The following is a 16,022-nucleotide window of genomic DNA, read 5'->3' on the forward strand; positions in this document are numbered from 1 at the left end:
TAGCGCTCACCTTGTCTTCTCCGGACAAGGTGTTTTCCGGATGCCCCAAACAATCGGAAAGGGAATTCATCAGAGAAAATGACTTTACCCCAGTCCTCAGCAGTCCAATCCCTGTACCTTTTGCAGAATATCAGTCCGTCCCTGATGTTTTTCTTGGAGAGAAGTGGCTTCTTTGCTGCCCTTCATGACACCAGGCCATCCTCCAAAAGTAATTGCCTTACTGTGCGTGCAGATGCACTCACACCTGCCTGCTGCCATTCCTGAGCAAGCTCTGCACTGGTGGTGCCCCGATCCCGCAGCTGAATCAACTTTAGGAGAGGGTTTTGGCGCTTGCTGGACTTTCTTGGGCGCCCTGACGCCTTCTTCACAACAACTGAACCTCTCTCCTTGAAGTTCTTGATGATCCGATAAATTGTTGATTTAGGTGCAATCTTACTAGCAGCAATATCCTTGCCTGTGAAGCCCTTTTTGTGCAAAGCAATGATGACGGCACGTGTTTCCTTGCAGGTAACCATGGTTAACAGAGGAAGAACAATGATTTCAAGCACCACCCTCCTTTTAAAGCATCCAGTCTGTTATTCTAACTCAATCAGCATGACAGAGTGATCTCCAGCTTTGTCCTCATTAACACTCTCACCTGTGTTAACGAGAGAATCACTGACATGATGTCAGCTGGTCCTTTTGTGGCAGGGCTGAAATGCAGTGGAAATGTTTTTTGGGGATTAAGTTCATTTTCATGGCAAAGAGGGACTTTGCAATTAATTGCAATTCATCTGATCACTCTTCATGACATTCTGGAGTATATGTAAATTGACATAATCAAAACTGAGGCAGCAGACTTTGTGAAAATTAGTATTTGTGTCATTCTCAAAACTTTTGACCATGACTGTACAATATTGTTACGTGATGTAGCCAAATGAAACATGATCTGTGAACACCTAGTGAGACCGATGTGTGCCGCGTTGGACCACCTGTTTGAGACCAGTACGAACTCTTATTCATTGTAATTATAGACATTCCAACCTAACAATTAGAAAGGATAGAGAATGACCTTTAAAGTGAATTACAATTTCACTTTAAACACACCTTTTAAAACGAATATCAAAACACCAAAAATATATACAATGTCCTTGTGTTCATTATATAAAGTAAATTATTTGAGGAAAACTGGCTATACTGCTCTGAAAGTCTCTTCCCTGTTGGTCAACCTGGTCTCAGGGCATTTCGTATTATTTTGTATATAAATCCGAGGTACTACATTTAGTATGATACACTGCTCAGAAAAATAAAGGGAACACTTAAACAACACAATGTAACTCCAAGTCAATCACACTTATGTGAAATCAAACTGTCCACTTAGGAAGCAACACTGATTGACAATACATTTCACATGCTGTTGTGCAAATGGAATAGACAACAGGTGGAAATTATAGGCAATTAGCAAGACACCCCCAATAAAGGACTGGTTTTGCAGGTGGTGACCACAGACCACTTCTCAGTTCCTATGCTTCCTGGCTGATGTTTTGGTCACTTTTGAATGCTGGCGGTGCTTTCACTCTAGTGGTAGCATGAGACGGAGTCTACAACCCACACAAGTGGCTCAGGTAGTGCAGCTCATCCAGGATGGCACATCAATGCGAGCTGTGGCAAGAAGGTTTGCTGTGTCTATCAGCGTAGTGTCCAGAGCATGGAGGCGCTACCAGGAGACAGGCCAGTACATCAGGAGACGTGGAGGAGGCCGTAGGAGGGCAACAACCCAGCAGCAGGACTGCTACTTCCGCCTTTGTGCAAGGAGGAGCAGGAGGAGCACTGCCAGAGCCCTGCAAAATGACCTCCAGCAGGCCACAAATGTGCATGTGTCTGCTCAAACGGTCAGAAACAGACTCCATGAGGGTGGTATGAGGGCCCGACGTCCACAGGTGGGGGTTGTGCTTACAGCCCAACACCGTGCAGGACGTTTGGCATTTGCCAGAGAACACCAAGATTGGCAAATTCGCCACTGGCGCCCTGTGCTCTTCACAGATGAAAGCAGGTTCACACTGAGCACGTGACAGACGTGACAGAGTCTGGAGACGCCGTGGAGAACGTTCTGCTGCCTGCAACATCCTCCAGCATGACCGGTGTGGGGTGGCATTTCTTTGGGGGGCCGCACAGCCCTCCATGTGCTCGCCAGAGGTAGCCTGACTGCCATTAGGTACTGAGATGAGATCCTCAGACCCCTTGTGAGACCATATGCTGGTGCGGTTGGCCCTGGGTTCCTCCTAATGCAAGACAATGCTAGACCTCATGTGGCTGGAGTGTGTCAGCAGTTCCTACAAGAGGAAGGCATTGATGCTATGGACTGGCCCGCCCGTTCCCCAGACCTGAATCCAATTGAGCACATCTGGGACATCATGTCTCGCTCCATCCACCAACGCCACGTTGCACCACAGACTGTCCAGGAGTTGGCGGATGCTTTAGTCCAGTTCTGGGAGGAGATCCCTCAGGAGACCATCCGCCACCTCATCAGGAGCATGCCCAGGCGTTGTAGGGAGGTCATACAGGCACGTGGAGGCCACACACACTACTGAGCCTCATTTTGACTTGTTTTAAGGACATTACATCAAAGTTGGATCAGCCTGTAGTGTGGTTTTCCACTTTAATTTTGAGGGCGACTCCAAATCCAGACCTCCATGGGTTGATACATTTGATTTCCATTGATAATTTTTTGTGTGATTTTGTTGTCAGCACATTCAACTATGTAAAGAAAAAAGTAATTAATAAGATTATTTCATTCATTCAGATCTAGGATGTGTTATTTTAGTGTTCCCTTTATTTTTTTGAGCAGTGTATGTTTAGTTTGATAGGTTTACATAAAACAGATGGTTACTTAAGGCAAAACAACCTGGACTCAGAGCATTTTGTATTATTTACGTAAATCTGACATTTCCCTGACATTTTCCATACGCACAAAAAGCTTCTCTCAAATGTTGTGCACAAATTTGTTTACATCCCCATTAGTGAGCATTTCTCCTTTGCCAAGATAATCCATCCACCTGACAGGTGTGGCATATCAAGCTGATTAAACAGCATGAATCATTACACAGGTGCACCTTGTGCTGGGGACAATAAAAGGCAACTTAAATGTGCAACACAATGCCACAGATGTCTCAAGTTGAGGGAGAGTGCAATTGGGATGCTGACTGCAGGAATGTCTACCAGAGCTGTTGTCAGATAATTGAATGTTAATTTCTCTACCGCAATCCTGGTTTAACTGTACCGGGCAAATAGCAGACAGCGTGTATGGCACCCTGTGGGCGAGTGGTTTGCTGAGGTCAACGTTGTGAACAGAGTGCCCCATGGTGGCGGCAGGGTTATGGTATGGGCAGGCATAAATTACAGACAACGAACACTGTCAATTTGAATGCAGAGATACCGTCACGAGATCCTGAGGCCCATTGTCTTGCCATTAATCCGCCTCAATCACCTCACGTTTCAGCATGATAATGCACGGCCCCATGTCGCAAGGATCTGTACACAATTCCTGGAAGCTGAAAATGTCCCAGTTATTCCATGGCCTGCACTCACCAGACATGTCACCCATTGAGCATGTTTGGAATCAAGGTACAGTATGTGACCAACAGATGCATATCTGTATTACCAGTTATGTGAATTCCATAGATTAGGGCCTAATGAAGTCATTTAAATTGACTGATTTCATTATATAAACTGTAACTCTTTGAAATTGTTGCATGTTGCGTTTATAATTGTGTTTAGTGTACAAAGCAATTTTATTTTCCCCACAGGTGTAAAATATAAAATACACTATTGAAGTTTGTTTGACATTCATTCAGCAAGTTATGAGATCCTTAGATTTACATATTAACAATGGAGTTAACAAAAAGTTGGAAAAGAAACACTGAATCCTATACAAAACAAGAAGACAAAACAGCACAGACAGTGCACCCTAGAGCGATAAATAGAAAACTGCTTACAGTTAATAATCTGGTATTAGTGCACAATGTACAGCACTAGTTAGACTACAGTAGCATGCCCACAACACAAACATAAGAGCCTGTTCTATTAAGAGCCTTTGATCTGACAGCAAGGCAGATTACTGTATGATGTTTCCTGACCTAAAGGCAATGAGAATGGGGTTCAATGATCCTGAGGACTTCAGTGATCCACTGCTATGGTTAATTAACTACAGAGCGGGGGTAGGGGAAGTAAGGGGCCGGTCTAAGAGCCACACATCAGGCAGTCGTCACGGTTCTCCAGGGAACACACCATAGCGGCTCTGTTGAGCTGCTTGATCTCCTCCTCCTTCTTAGCCGACTGGGACTCCTTCAGCTTCTCCTTGTTCAGGGTGAACTGGATGGGGTTGGCTGCAGGCTTGGTCCTCAGGTAGTACATGCCCGTCTTCAGACCCTGAGGAGCAGAGAAGAGGTTAGTGGTTTATCTTGATTCATATTTAGCACTACATTGATCCTCATAAGTTGCCTCCCTAGCCAGCTTTTTAGAAAGTGTATTTATTTTGTCAGAGCCATCAATCACGCCAAGTTCCCACTGTTCTGGGTCCTCGGCATAGACATAGCCCTGTCACTCTCCGCCCCTCATGACACGGGCTCGACACTTGCAGTCGGACTGCAACGCCTCAAGGGGCAGCATCAGCCAGCCATTTTAACCCAGGGTTAAGGATGGCCCTGGGCTAAGAAAATGCAATGTTTTATAAACGTCAATAGGCAAGCCAACTCACCTGCTTCCAGCCGTAGAAGTGCATGCTGGTGAGCTTGCCGTAGTTGGGCTCAGCAATGTGGATGTTGAGGGACTGGCTCTGGTCTATGAAGGCCCCGCGGTCAGCAGCCATCTTCAGAATAGTCTTCTGGGAGATCTCCCACACAGTCTTATACAGCTCCTTCAGGTCATCTGGGATCTCAGCAATGCCCTAAAGACAAGTAAAAATAGTTAGAACAATGACAACTACTAAAAAGGATAACACTTTTAAAATCGAACAAAAGTTAGACATGACCTTCACAAAATAGGGCATAATTGCACTCTTCTGATTGCTCTTTATTGATTAGAGCTGTGATGGGTCTGGGTTCTCACCTGGATGGATCCATTCTGACCAATCAGCTGGTTCTTCATCTCCTCGTTCCACAGCCCTCTCTCTGTTAGGTCCTTCAACAGATGGGGGTTCACAATCTACAGGGAGCACAAAGAACATTAGTGCTCACATACACACAACTTTTTACACCCCCATAATCAGAGCCTTCAAGTGTTTGATATGATGTGTATGTGTGTCAGCAGATGTCAGTGTCTGTGGAACCCACAGAGAGTGGTACTGACCTGGAACTCTCCAGAGAGGACTCTGCGGGTGTAGATATTGCTGGTGTAGGGCTCGATGGACTCGTTGTTGCCCAGGATCTGGGCTGTAGAGGCCGTGGGCATGGGGGCCAGCAGCAGACTGTTCCTCACACCGTGCCTGGAGAGAGGGGGCAGAGGGGTGAGTGAAGTGGTGATGAAACAGAAAGGCGTCAACATTTAAGTCCACTTGGTTTATGTGTTGAGACTAGCTGTAGTTGTGTTGGTAAAATGGAAGACAAGGTTGAGAACTTACTTAGCAATCTTTTCCTTGAGAAGTTTCCAGTCCCACAGGTCAGTTGGGGTTTTGTCCCACATGTCGTACTGAAGGATCTGGGGGGGGGGGGAAATTATAACCGTTTAAGCCTGAGACCCACACCAGAACATTCTCCTTAATACACAATTCTGAAATTAACCATTGACAAGTTAGTTACCCAAAACAAAAACCCTGCACAAGATATCTAACATCTCAGTTAGGTGTAAGGGTGGTGGTACTCACTCCTTTGCTGACAGGGGAGCCTGGGTAGGTCTGGTAGGCACCGAGCTCAGCAGCCAGCTCACAGCTGGACTCCAGGGCAGCGTAGTAGATGGTCTCAAAGATCTGAGTGTTGAGCTTCTGGGCCTCAGCGCTCTCAAAGGGGAAACGCATCAGGATGAAAGCGTCAGCAAGACCCTGCACACCGATACCAATGGGCCTGTGGCGCTTGTTGGAGTTCTCAGCCTGGTTAGAGAGAAGGAGAGGTATGGGGAATCAGTTACTGGTCCACATGAAGATATAACCTGTAGAATCATCAGTCTTGCTGATCATATCATTATTAGTATCGATAAGCTGAACTCTAGACCTTACCTCGACCACAGGGTAGTAGTTGATCTCAATGATCTTGTTGAGGTTCCTGACGATGACCTTGGTGACGTAGGCCAGCTTGCTGAAGTCAAATGTTCTCTCTGAGGTGACATACATGTTGAGGGCGATGGATGCCAGGTTACACACTGCCACCTGAGATTAGGAAACAGGAGCCAGATAGATTAGCATCACACATTTGGCCATTTAAACTTTTTTTTTGTGTGATCCAACATTTATTTTAAACAATATACAAATCAAAGGATGCCATTCAAACAGCTTTGTGATTAAGTATGCATGTTATCAGACCCATTATCCTTGGGTGATAGATACTGTAGTTGGTCATCCATGCGTAGGGCGCTAATGCATATCTATGAGGTCATCCTGTGGCCAGAGTCAATAACAAACTGAGGCTCAGGTTGCGTCCAAAATGTCAACCTAATCCCTGTATAGTGCACTACTTTCGACCAGGGCCCCTATAAAGGGAACAGGTTTGGACTTTGGTCAAAAGTAGTGCACCAAATATGGAATAGGGTGCCATTTCAGACAGCTTCAGTAGTTCAAACCGTTTAGGTAATCTGTTGCCCTCACCTCATCATGGCTGGTGTACTCTACAATCTCCGTACAAAGGTTACTGGACTTAATGGTGCCCAGGTTCTGCTGATTGCTCTTCCTGTTGCAGGCGTCCTTGTAAAGCATATAGGGGGTGCCCGTCTCAGTCTGGGACTCGATGATGGCGTGCCACACCTGCTGGGCCTTCACCACCCGCTTGACCCGACCCTCCTGCTCATACCTGACGACAGAGAGACCGGTCCAGTGAGACACTGCACAGGGTGTCGAGACTGGAATGGAGCAGTGTTATACCAGGTCAGGAGTGCCGGTCTTACCTGGTATAGAGCTTCTCAAACTCCTCCCCCCAGCACTCATCCAGTCCAGGGCAGTCACTGGGGCACATCAGGGACCAGTCCTGTGGGTACAATATGCCATGAGTACTGATATTCATCCAAACAGAACCACTCCATATTCCCTTCTTTAATTCAACCTTGAGGAGCACAAATTGTACAAAATATACTAGTGCTTGAATTTCACAAAATTCCATCTGGTTTGAATCAGTAGAGGCTCCTCAGAGGAGGAAGGGGAGGACCATCTTCAGTGAATTTCATAAAAATGGTAAAACATTAAAAAAGTTATACATGTCACCAAGTAATTGATTAAAACACAATATTTTGCAAAGGTGGTCGACATTAGCCTCAACAGCACTCTGTAGGGTAGCACCATGGTGTAGCCAGAGGACAGCTAGCTTCCGTCCTCCTCTGGGTACATTGACTTCAATACAAAACCTAGGAGGCTCATGGTTCTCACCCCCTTCCATTGACTTACACAGCAATTATGACAACTACCGGAGGATGCCCTCCAACCTATCAGAGCTCTTACAGCATGAACTGACATGTTGTCCACCCAATCAAAGGATCAGATAATTAATCTAGTACTGAAAGCATAAGCTACAGCTAGCTAGGACTGCAGTGCATGTGGTGAATAGTTGACTCAAAGAGATAGAAAGACAGTAGTTGAACAGTTTTGGAGAAGCAAGAGAGAAATGTATAGCGAGAGTGTCCTTTTTTGTCCATTTCAGTTTCACTAACTTAGCTAGCAAATACAGCTAGCTAGGTTAGCCTACTGAAACACCCTGCCCAAACAGAGGGATGCTATGTTAGCTGGCTGGCTATGACTATCCAACACAACACTGGAACTCTTCCATACGTAAATATGTATGCACACATGACTAAGTCGCTTTGGATAAAAGCGTCTGCTAAATGGCATATTATTATTAAGTCAAGGTAAGCTTTTGGTTTTACTAATTTATTGCCACCGGGCCCGCCGGTGTAACTGCTTACTGACTGTACACTAACGTTACTGCATGATTGTAGTGGGTTTACTAACACGTTAGTTCTATTAACTATGCTGACTATGACGTTACTTTAGCTAATATGGTGACAACGATGTAGGCTGTGTGTAGCGGTTTGGCTTGGAAAGGTTTTTTCGCCTGGTCACACACAGCTGATGTGTTGTGCATTGAAGTCCACAAGCTAAGGGAAGAGGTGAGAGTAGGAGAGCACATGGATGCGAGAAGGAATACAATGTGGCTATGTGTTTACGCGTGATCAGCGGTGGATTCATTCCGCCGATTCTGTTGAAAACTTTTCTTAAAAACAGAAGCAAGCGGAACAAAACTTAAATTTGTCCAATAGAAACTTGCTTGCAACAGTTGGACTAATGATTACATCCTATATCAGCTAGATGCAGGCAAGAGTGTGCAAGGCATTATTGAATGTCACTGTCTGTCCATGTGTCAGTCTGTCACCTCAAATTTGTCTCTCGACCTGTGTGCACCTACGTTGTAAACTTTAATTGGTTGTAGCAACCTCATGATGGGTATAGAGAAAATTTGAGTATCATGTAGTAGCCTAAACCTATCGCTGTTACATTGAACTGACTGAATGGAATATGAATGACAGTCATCCAATATGCTGTAATAGAAATAAGGCCATGCTCATGAAAAGAAAATTGTCCTCCCTCATCTTAAAACGGCACTGACCACAACTGGTTTGAATACTTCAGTTGATAAATGTTGCTGCATACTTGGTTGCTCTCCACTCTCTTCATGAAGAGGTCAGGGATCCACATGGCGTAGAACAGATCTCTGGCCCTCTGCTCCTCCTTCCCAGTGTTCTTCTTTAGATCCAAGAAGTCAAACACATCAAAGTGCCACGGCTCCAGGTACATGGCAAATGCACCAGGTCTCTGAGAAGGAGGGTGATAAGCAAGAGTTAAATGCCTGATGACGGCACAGTGAACACAGGCCACAGAGTCTGAAAGACCGTATGCATGTTCTCAGAGCCATCAGACTTGGGTGATAGATAGTGGGTCATCTCTGCGCAGAGCGCTAATGCATATCTACGAGGTCATCCTGTGGCCAGAGTCAATAACAAAACCTGTATTCAAACCTCATTTCATTCTCACCTTGTTGCCTCCCTGGTCCACATAGCGTGCTGTGTTGTTGTACACTCGGAGCATGGGAACCAGCCCATTGGAATTACCATTTGTCTTAAAAAAAAGAAAAAAATAAGCTTCAGTCAATGAGTGACTTGCCAAGCATCACAATGAAGCATAAAGTCATTTTTTGCTCATTTATAAACTTTACCCACGATCGGTCAGCCATCAATCACTCCAAGTACCCACTGTTCTGGGTCCTCGGCGTAGACATAGCCCCATCACGACACTTAGTCGGACAGCAACGCCTCAAGGGGAAGTCTTATTTATAAACGTGATCATGTAATCCTCACCCCAGCAATGTAGCTGCCCGTGGCTCTGATGCAGCTGACTGCCACGCCGATGCCCCCTGCTGATTTAGAAATTAGGGCACACTGCTTTAGGGTGTCATAGATGCCCTCAATGCTGTCATCCTTCATGGCCAACAGGAAACAGCTGAAAAGTCAACAAGGACAACTCATTTAAAACAGATCAAGCTTTTTTTTCTGGTTTGCACCTAGAACTGTCAAAGATGTCAGTGCAATTCAGTAATCAGAGCTGAGGAATGGGAATGGCTTATAGTAGAATGGCAAAAGTAGATGCAAAATATTAAGCGCTTACCTGGACAGCTGTGGGCGATTGGTGCCAGCGTTGAAGAGTGTGGGGGAAGCGTGGGTGAACCACTTCTCTGACAGCAGGTTGTAAGTCTCGATGGCAGCGTCAATGTCAGTCTTATGAATCCCAACTGCCACCCTCATGAGCATGTGCTGGGGTCGCTCCGCAACTACACAGGAAGAGAACAGGTCAGCATAAGGGATGGAGCTCATCTGAACCAGATATTTCCACATTAAAAATAAATAAAAACAGCTCTGAAAATGTGCCTGTTTGGCCAGGTGCCACTGGTGATGAGCCCTAATCCAGTGTAGTATATGTTCGTATCATGACAAGATGTTAATTCTTACAGGGAGGTAATTTGAGCCGACTCACCTTTCCCATTAATCTTCAGAAGGTAGGACCGCTCAAGTGTCTATGTAGAAAAATACACATATTTGTTTACTTTCCTACAATTGCAGAATTTACATTTAAATTGTTATGGTTCATAAACCATGTACTGTAAAAATTACCTTGAATCCAAAGAAGTTGTAGGAGAAGTCCCGGTCAAAGATGATGGCAGAGTTGAGGCGATCCTTGTTTTCTAGGACAATGTCAAGTGTCTCCTTGGCGACCATGGGGGAGTGACGTCTGTTTAGTGGGTTGACATAGTTGTAGAGATCCTCCACCACATCTAAAACAGCATTGACAGAAGAAAATAAAATGGTAAAAATAAAATAAAACATGAAGAGATTTCCAGATACACTAGTTTCACACACCCAGGGCTTAGAAATTACTTTTAGGTACCGATTTCTTCAGTTACTAGAAGTGCGATTGTCAAATTTGACATCTGTGCCACTGAATGTGTGGAATGGCTGAAACTTGGCTAATTTGAGTGAGCCTGATAATGGCGCAATATGCATACCTTTTGAATAAAGGTCAGAATAATTACAATTTGCAAGAGAGACTTACCGCTGAACACCTTCTTGGTCTCCTTGTGCAGGTTGGAGACGGCGATGCGGGCAGCCAGGATGGCATAGTCGGGGTGTTTCGTTGTGAGGGTGGCAGCTATTTCTGCTGCCAACGTGTCCAGCTCCACTGTAGTAACCCCACTGTATAGACCCTGGATGACCTTCATGGTGATCTGGGTCTAAAGGTGGGACAACAGGCAGGGTGAAGGGTGGGTTAGAGAAACACAGCAACACTAGAATTAACAAACAATGGAAATACATTGAACATAAAATATCGACTCACTGGATCTACAAAGTCAGAGTTGAGTCCATAGCACAGCTTCTGGATGCGTGAAGTGATCTTGTCAAACATGACACGCTCTTCGCGCCCATCTGAAAATTATGTAAAGATGGAAATGTTATTCAGAAAATCACTTCAATAAAGTGTGTGTGTGCCATGGAAAATGAATTTACAAGTTAATGTCAGTAACTTTCCCAAAGCTTAAAAACAAATTTAATGTAGTTATGTGACTAGTTAGCTAGCCAACTTCCTGTTGTGTAACCCAGAAAGAGGTTTTGGGGGGGAAAAGTATCAACATTGAAATACTTGAAAACGTTAACTAGCTATACGATTGATTAATTGATGGTATAGTCACTGATACTTCCAATCAAATGACCTAGGTAGAAGTACTTAGCTGGCTAGCTTAACTACAAAACGTTAACAAATTTGGCGCCAAATTTGACAAAGGGACATCTGCTGCGAGACTGTCAATAACCTGTCTTGATCGTTCTTATTATACTACACGACAGAGGACTTGATCTAGCTAGCTAACGCATTCAATCACATTAGCTACCTAACTAGGCAAAGTCATCCAACGTGGTTAATGACAGTAGCCAACGATATAAATGTTCAAAAGTTTGCTTGTAAAAATAAATAAAAAGACAAGAGTCACAGTCAAATGACAAACGTAGCTAGCTTTTGCTATTATTCCTACTAGAAAGGACCTACCTCGCTTTATCACGTGCATGTTGACAAGGCTTGTTTTCTTTACAGAGAAAGTGCGAAAAATAAGAATACTAAGAATACTAATATATAGCTTAGAATGTACTTTGTCAGTTTCACGCTAGCAACCGCTGGAGACTTCAAGTGTGGAGGATAAAGCGCAATTATACATCTTCTTCGATGAGGTTTAACGGCGGTTGGCATCCAATAAATGTTGCATTACCGCCACCTACTAGACTGGAGTATAACTCCCTGTACTTTGCTTAAAAAAAGTAATAATAAAAATAAACAAATACCCTACCATCTAACACTACACTCACAAAATATACATACTTTGCCCAAATATATATAAAAATATATACACAAATAACACCACCCTACTCCACTATTTAAATCTATTTAGTCCTACTTCAGGCCAACAGCCTGAAAGGATGGGACACCACCCCTTAACACACCCTGTAACTCTTCTGAGGTCAAGTCTTGCACACCCAAATACCTCTCTGCAGCTGCCACCATAACCTAAATTCTCTGCGACATACGGTCCATCCCTGCAGTACAGTTGATAACCATTGCAGTATGAAGAAAAAAATGTATGCACTCACTAACTGTAAGTCGCTCTGGATAAGAGTGTCTGCTAAATGACTAAAATGTAAAATGTAAATTTTTTTTGCTCTAAATGCTAAAAATACTATCTTACTGAAACATATCACTTGTTGGTTTATCCCTCTGTACTGGTACAGATCTACTACTCACACCACTCTTCTCAGGATCCCTCCCCCTTGACCCATCTTCATTTACATTTTACATTTTAGTCATTTAGCAGATGCTCTTATCCAGAGCGACTTACAGTTAGTGAGTGCATACATTTTTCTTCCTCTACTTTCTTCACTGCCTCAGCATATGACAACTTCCGCACTACTCTAACCCTGGAAAATTCAACCTGCCTCTCTCGCACGGGACATTTCTGATCCCCAGCCCCATGGGCACCCCTACAATTAACACATACCTCTACTTTCCCCAATGCTACACATTCCTTTGTCTCATGCCCTTCTGCAGACTTCTCACACCTAGGAACCTCCCTCCTACACACTGCTGCCACATGCCCATAAGCTTGACACCTGTAACAACGTAATGTATTCGGCACAAAAGCTTGTACAGGATAACTTATATATCCTAACATCACTTTGTCAGACAAAGACTCAACAGCAAAACTCAAAAGAACAGACAACGACTCTTCTGTGTCACCACTCACGCCACACTCTCTGCGTCGCACCAAACGACGAGCATCACAAACACCGGGACTCTTCCCCTTCCGTTGGTCAACTGTTACATTTACCGCTACCCCAGTAATCACTCCTTTCAATGGCATCCTTTTCTTGAGAGCAAAACAATTCACATCTCTTGCCCCCATTCGTTTAACACGGAGCGCCTGCTCCCTCTGACCAGCAGAAACACAAACAATTATCACAAGACCACTTCTGGTTACCCTCACCGATTCCACAGCACCCAACTATGTTTTCACCCACCCTGAAACCACAAATGGATCAGCCAAAAGGCAAGGGACTACTTTTTCCAAAAACGTCACTCCTACTGTCACAGGCTCATCTTTATCCTGACCCTCGTTGCAAGCCTCGGGCTCCGAGAACTTCACCACAGCTACCACCTCCGATACTTCGCCCTCATTCACTTCCATTTCTCCTCCTGTCTTCAGCTCACTCTGCTTACACTTTCTACCATTCTTCTTTAACAAACCATCTACCTTTCCCCGCCATTTTTAACCGACTCAAGCTCACCCTCTTCCTCCCTCTCTCTCAGACCTTCTCTGCCTCTCTTTTTCCCTCCATTCCTCCTCCGTATTCCAAGTATACGTCTCCTTATGATAATACTGCACGTCTCCTGACATACAGTTGAAGTCAGAAGTTTACATACACCTTAGCCAAATTCATTTAAACTCAGTTTTTCACAATTCCTGACATTTAATCCTAGTAAAAATTCCCTGTCTTAGGTCAGTTAGGATCACCACTTTATTTGTTGTCCTTAAGCCATTTTGCCACAACTTTGGAAGTATGCTTGGGGTCATTGTCCATTTGGAAGAACCATTTGCGACCAAGCTTTAACTTCCTGACTGATGTCTTGAGATTGTTGCTTCAATATATCCACAAAATTTTCCTTCCTCATGATGCCGTCTATTTTGTGAAGTGCACCAGTCCCTCCTGCAGAAAAGACCCCCACAGCAATATGCTTCCACCCCCGTTCTTCACGGTTGGGATGGTGTTCTTCGGCTTGCAAGCGGTCCCCTTTGTCCTCCAAACATAACAATGGTCATTATGGCCAAACAGTTATATTTTTGTTTCATCAGACCAGAGGACATTTCTCCAAAAAGTACAATCTTTGTCCCCATGTGCAGTTGCAAACCGTAGTCAGGCTTTTTTATGGCGGTTTTGGAGCAGTGGCTTCTTCCTTGCTGAGCGGCCTTTCAGGTTATGTCGATATAGGACTCATTTTACTGTGGATATAGATACTTTTGTACCTGTTTCCAGCAACTTCACAAGGTCCTTTGCTGTTGTTCTAGGATTGATTTGCACTTTTCGCACCAAAGTACGTTCATCTCTAGGAGACAGAACGCGTCTCCTTTCTGAGCGGTATGACGGCTGCGTGGTCACATGGTGTTTATACTTGCCTACTATTGTTTGTACAGATGAACGTGGTACCTTCAGGTGTTGTAAATTGCTCCCAAGGATGAACAATACTTGTGGAGGTCTACAATTTTTTTCTGAGGTCTTGGCTGATTTCTTTTGATTTTCCCATGATGTCAAGCAAAGAGGCACTGAGTTTGAAGGTAGGCCTTGAAATACATCCACAGGTACACCTCCAATTTACTCAAATTATGTCAGTTAGCCTATCAGAAGCTTCTAAAGCCATGATATCATTTTCTGGAACTTTCCAAGCTGTTTAAAGGCACAGTCAACTTAGTGTATATAAACTTCTGACCCACTGGAATTGTGATACAGTGAATTATAAGTGAAGTAATCTCTCTGTAAACAATTGTTGGAAAAATTACTTGTGTCATGCACAAAGTAGATGTCGTAACCGACTTGCCAAAACTATAGTTTGTTAACAAGAAATTTGTGGAGTGGTTGAAAAACGAGTTTTAATGACTCCAACCTAAGTGTATGTAAGCTTCCGACTTCAACTGTACATCTTGTTCTTGCCTTCTCAAGGGACGCCATTTAACCGGCTGTCACGATCCTACCACTCACTCTATCGTTGTGGATGTTCACCGGGCGCTCTGTAAAATCTCTGACCCAGCCCGCGGATAACTACAAAACCTGCCACAAACTCTACTACCAAACGTCCTTCTTCAGTTGACTTTAAAGGCGGTTGGCATCCAATATGTTGCATTACCGCCCCCAGCTGAACTATAGTATAAATCCATTACACTTTGTGATACAAAATGGGAAAATGGGAAACAGGAAAAATAAAATAAACATATATTTTTAATTACCCTACCAACTAACCCTACACTCATTAAAACCCACCACCTTATTCCACTACTTTAACCCTATCTGATTCTACCCCAGGCCAACGCCCTGAGAGGACGGGACACTACCACTCAACACACCCTATTACTCTTCTGAAGTCAAATCTAGTACCCCCAAGTACTTCTCTGTAGCTGCCACCACAACATCTATTTTCTGTGACTTACGTTCAATCTCTGCAGTACAGTTGATAACCATTGCTATAAATGCTAAGAAGACAACCTTACTGAAACATATACAGTATCACTCATTGGCCTTTCCCTCTGTTCTGGCACAGATCTAATATTCACAGGGATAACTCTCAGAATCCCTCACTCTTGATCCACCCTCCTCTACTTTCGTCACTGCCTCAGCATATGACATCTTCTGCACTACTCTGACCATGGCCACCTCAACCTGCCCTCTCTCGCACCAGACACCTCAGATCCCCCAGCAACATGGGCACCCCTACGGTTGACACACACAACCTCTTCTACCGGAACTACACGTTCCTTTGTCTCATGTCCTCATGCACAGTTCCCACATCTTGGAATCTCCCTCCTACACACTGCTGTGACATGCACTTTTTGTGTACCTTTTCCCATTTTGTATCATAAAACTACATCAGTTTTCAATTGATTAACCTACTCTTGACAATACTTGCTCCTGGCTGATCAAATAAGGATGATGAATTCTCAGACATTTCTTAGAGGAAATCTTCTTGCTTTGTAAGATGACCATAAAACACA

At 44.2% G+C, this 16,022-nt stretch overlaps 1 protein-coding gene and 1 long non-coding RNA gene across 2 annotated transcripts; one reads left to right on the plus strand and one right to left on the minus strand.

Annotated features, from left to right (window-relative positions):
* Nucleotides 1-2,801: 2,801 nt before the first annotated feature.
* LOC311142067 (ribonucleoside-diphosphate reductase large subunit) lies at nucleotides 2,802-12,334 on the minus strand. Its single transcript, XM_084177626.1, has 18 exons — nucleotides 11,762-12,334; nucleotides 11,057-11,145; nucleotides 10,775-10,952; nucleotides 10,336-10,496; nucleotides 10,199-10,238; nucleotides 9,833-9,995; nucleotides 9,526-9,667; nucleotides 9,203-9,286; nucleotides 8,822-8,983; nucleotides 7,069-7,148; nucleotides 6,773-6,974; nucleotides 6,188-6,337; nucleotides 5,840-6,061; nucleotides 5,597-5,673; nucleotides 5,326-5,461; nucleotides 5,086-5,181; nucleotides 4,736-4,924; nucleotides 2,802-4,407 (listed from the first exon to the last, which is right to left on the minus strand). Exons 1-18 carry the CDS (start codon nucleotides 11,778-11,780, stop codon nucleotides 4,219-4,221), a joined length of 2,379 nt encoding a protein of 792 aa, XP_084033752.1. The 5' UTR covers nucleotides 11,781-12,334; the 3' UTR covers nucleotides 2,802-4,218.
* On the plus strand, nucleotides 4,336-10,890 carry LOC311142069. The gene is made up of 3 exons (XR_014614268.1): nucleotides 4,336-4,425; nucleotides 6,864-7,048; nucleotides 10,806-10,890. It is a non-coding gene; the product is annotated as an uncharacterized lncRNA (long non-coding RNA).
* Nucleotides 12,335-16,022: the final 3,688 nt, after the last annotated feature.

The sequence above is a fragment of the Coregonus lavaretus genome, assembly GCF_964263955.1.
Source record: "Coregonus lavaretus genome assembly, chromosome: 15".
NCBI lineage: Eukaryota > Metazoa > Chordata > Actinopteri > Salmoniformes > Salmonidae > Coregonus > Coregonus lavaretus.

Excerpts from the sequence above, each read along its gene's own strand:
- LOC311142067 (XM_084177626.1), bottom strand. Across the intron at positions 9,287-9,525 it reads CGGGCAGCTACATTGCTGGG|ACAAATGGTAATTCCAATGG; the intron begins GTGAGGATTACA and ends CTTTTTTTTAAG. Across the intron at positions 6,975-7,068 it reads TTTGAGAAGCTCTATACCAG|GTATGAGCAGGAGGGTCGGG; the intron begins GTAAGACCGGCA and ends CTCTGTCGTCAG.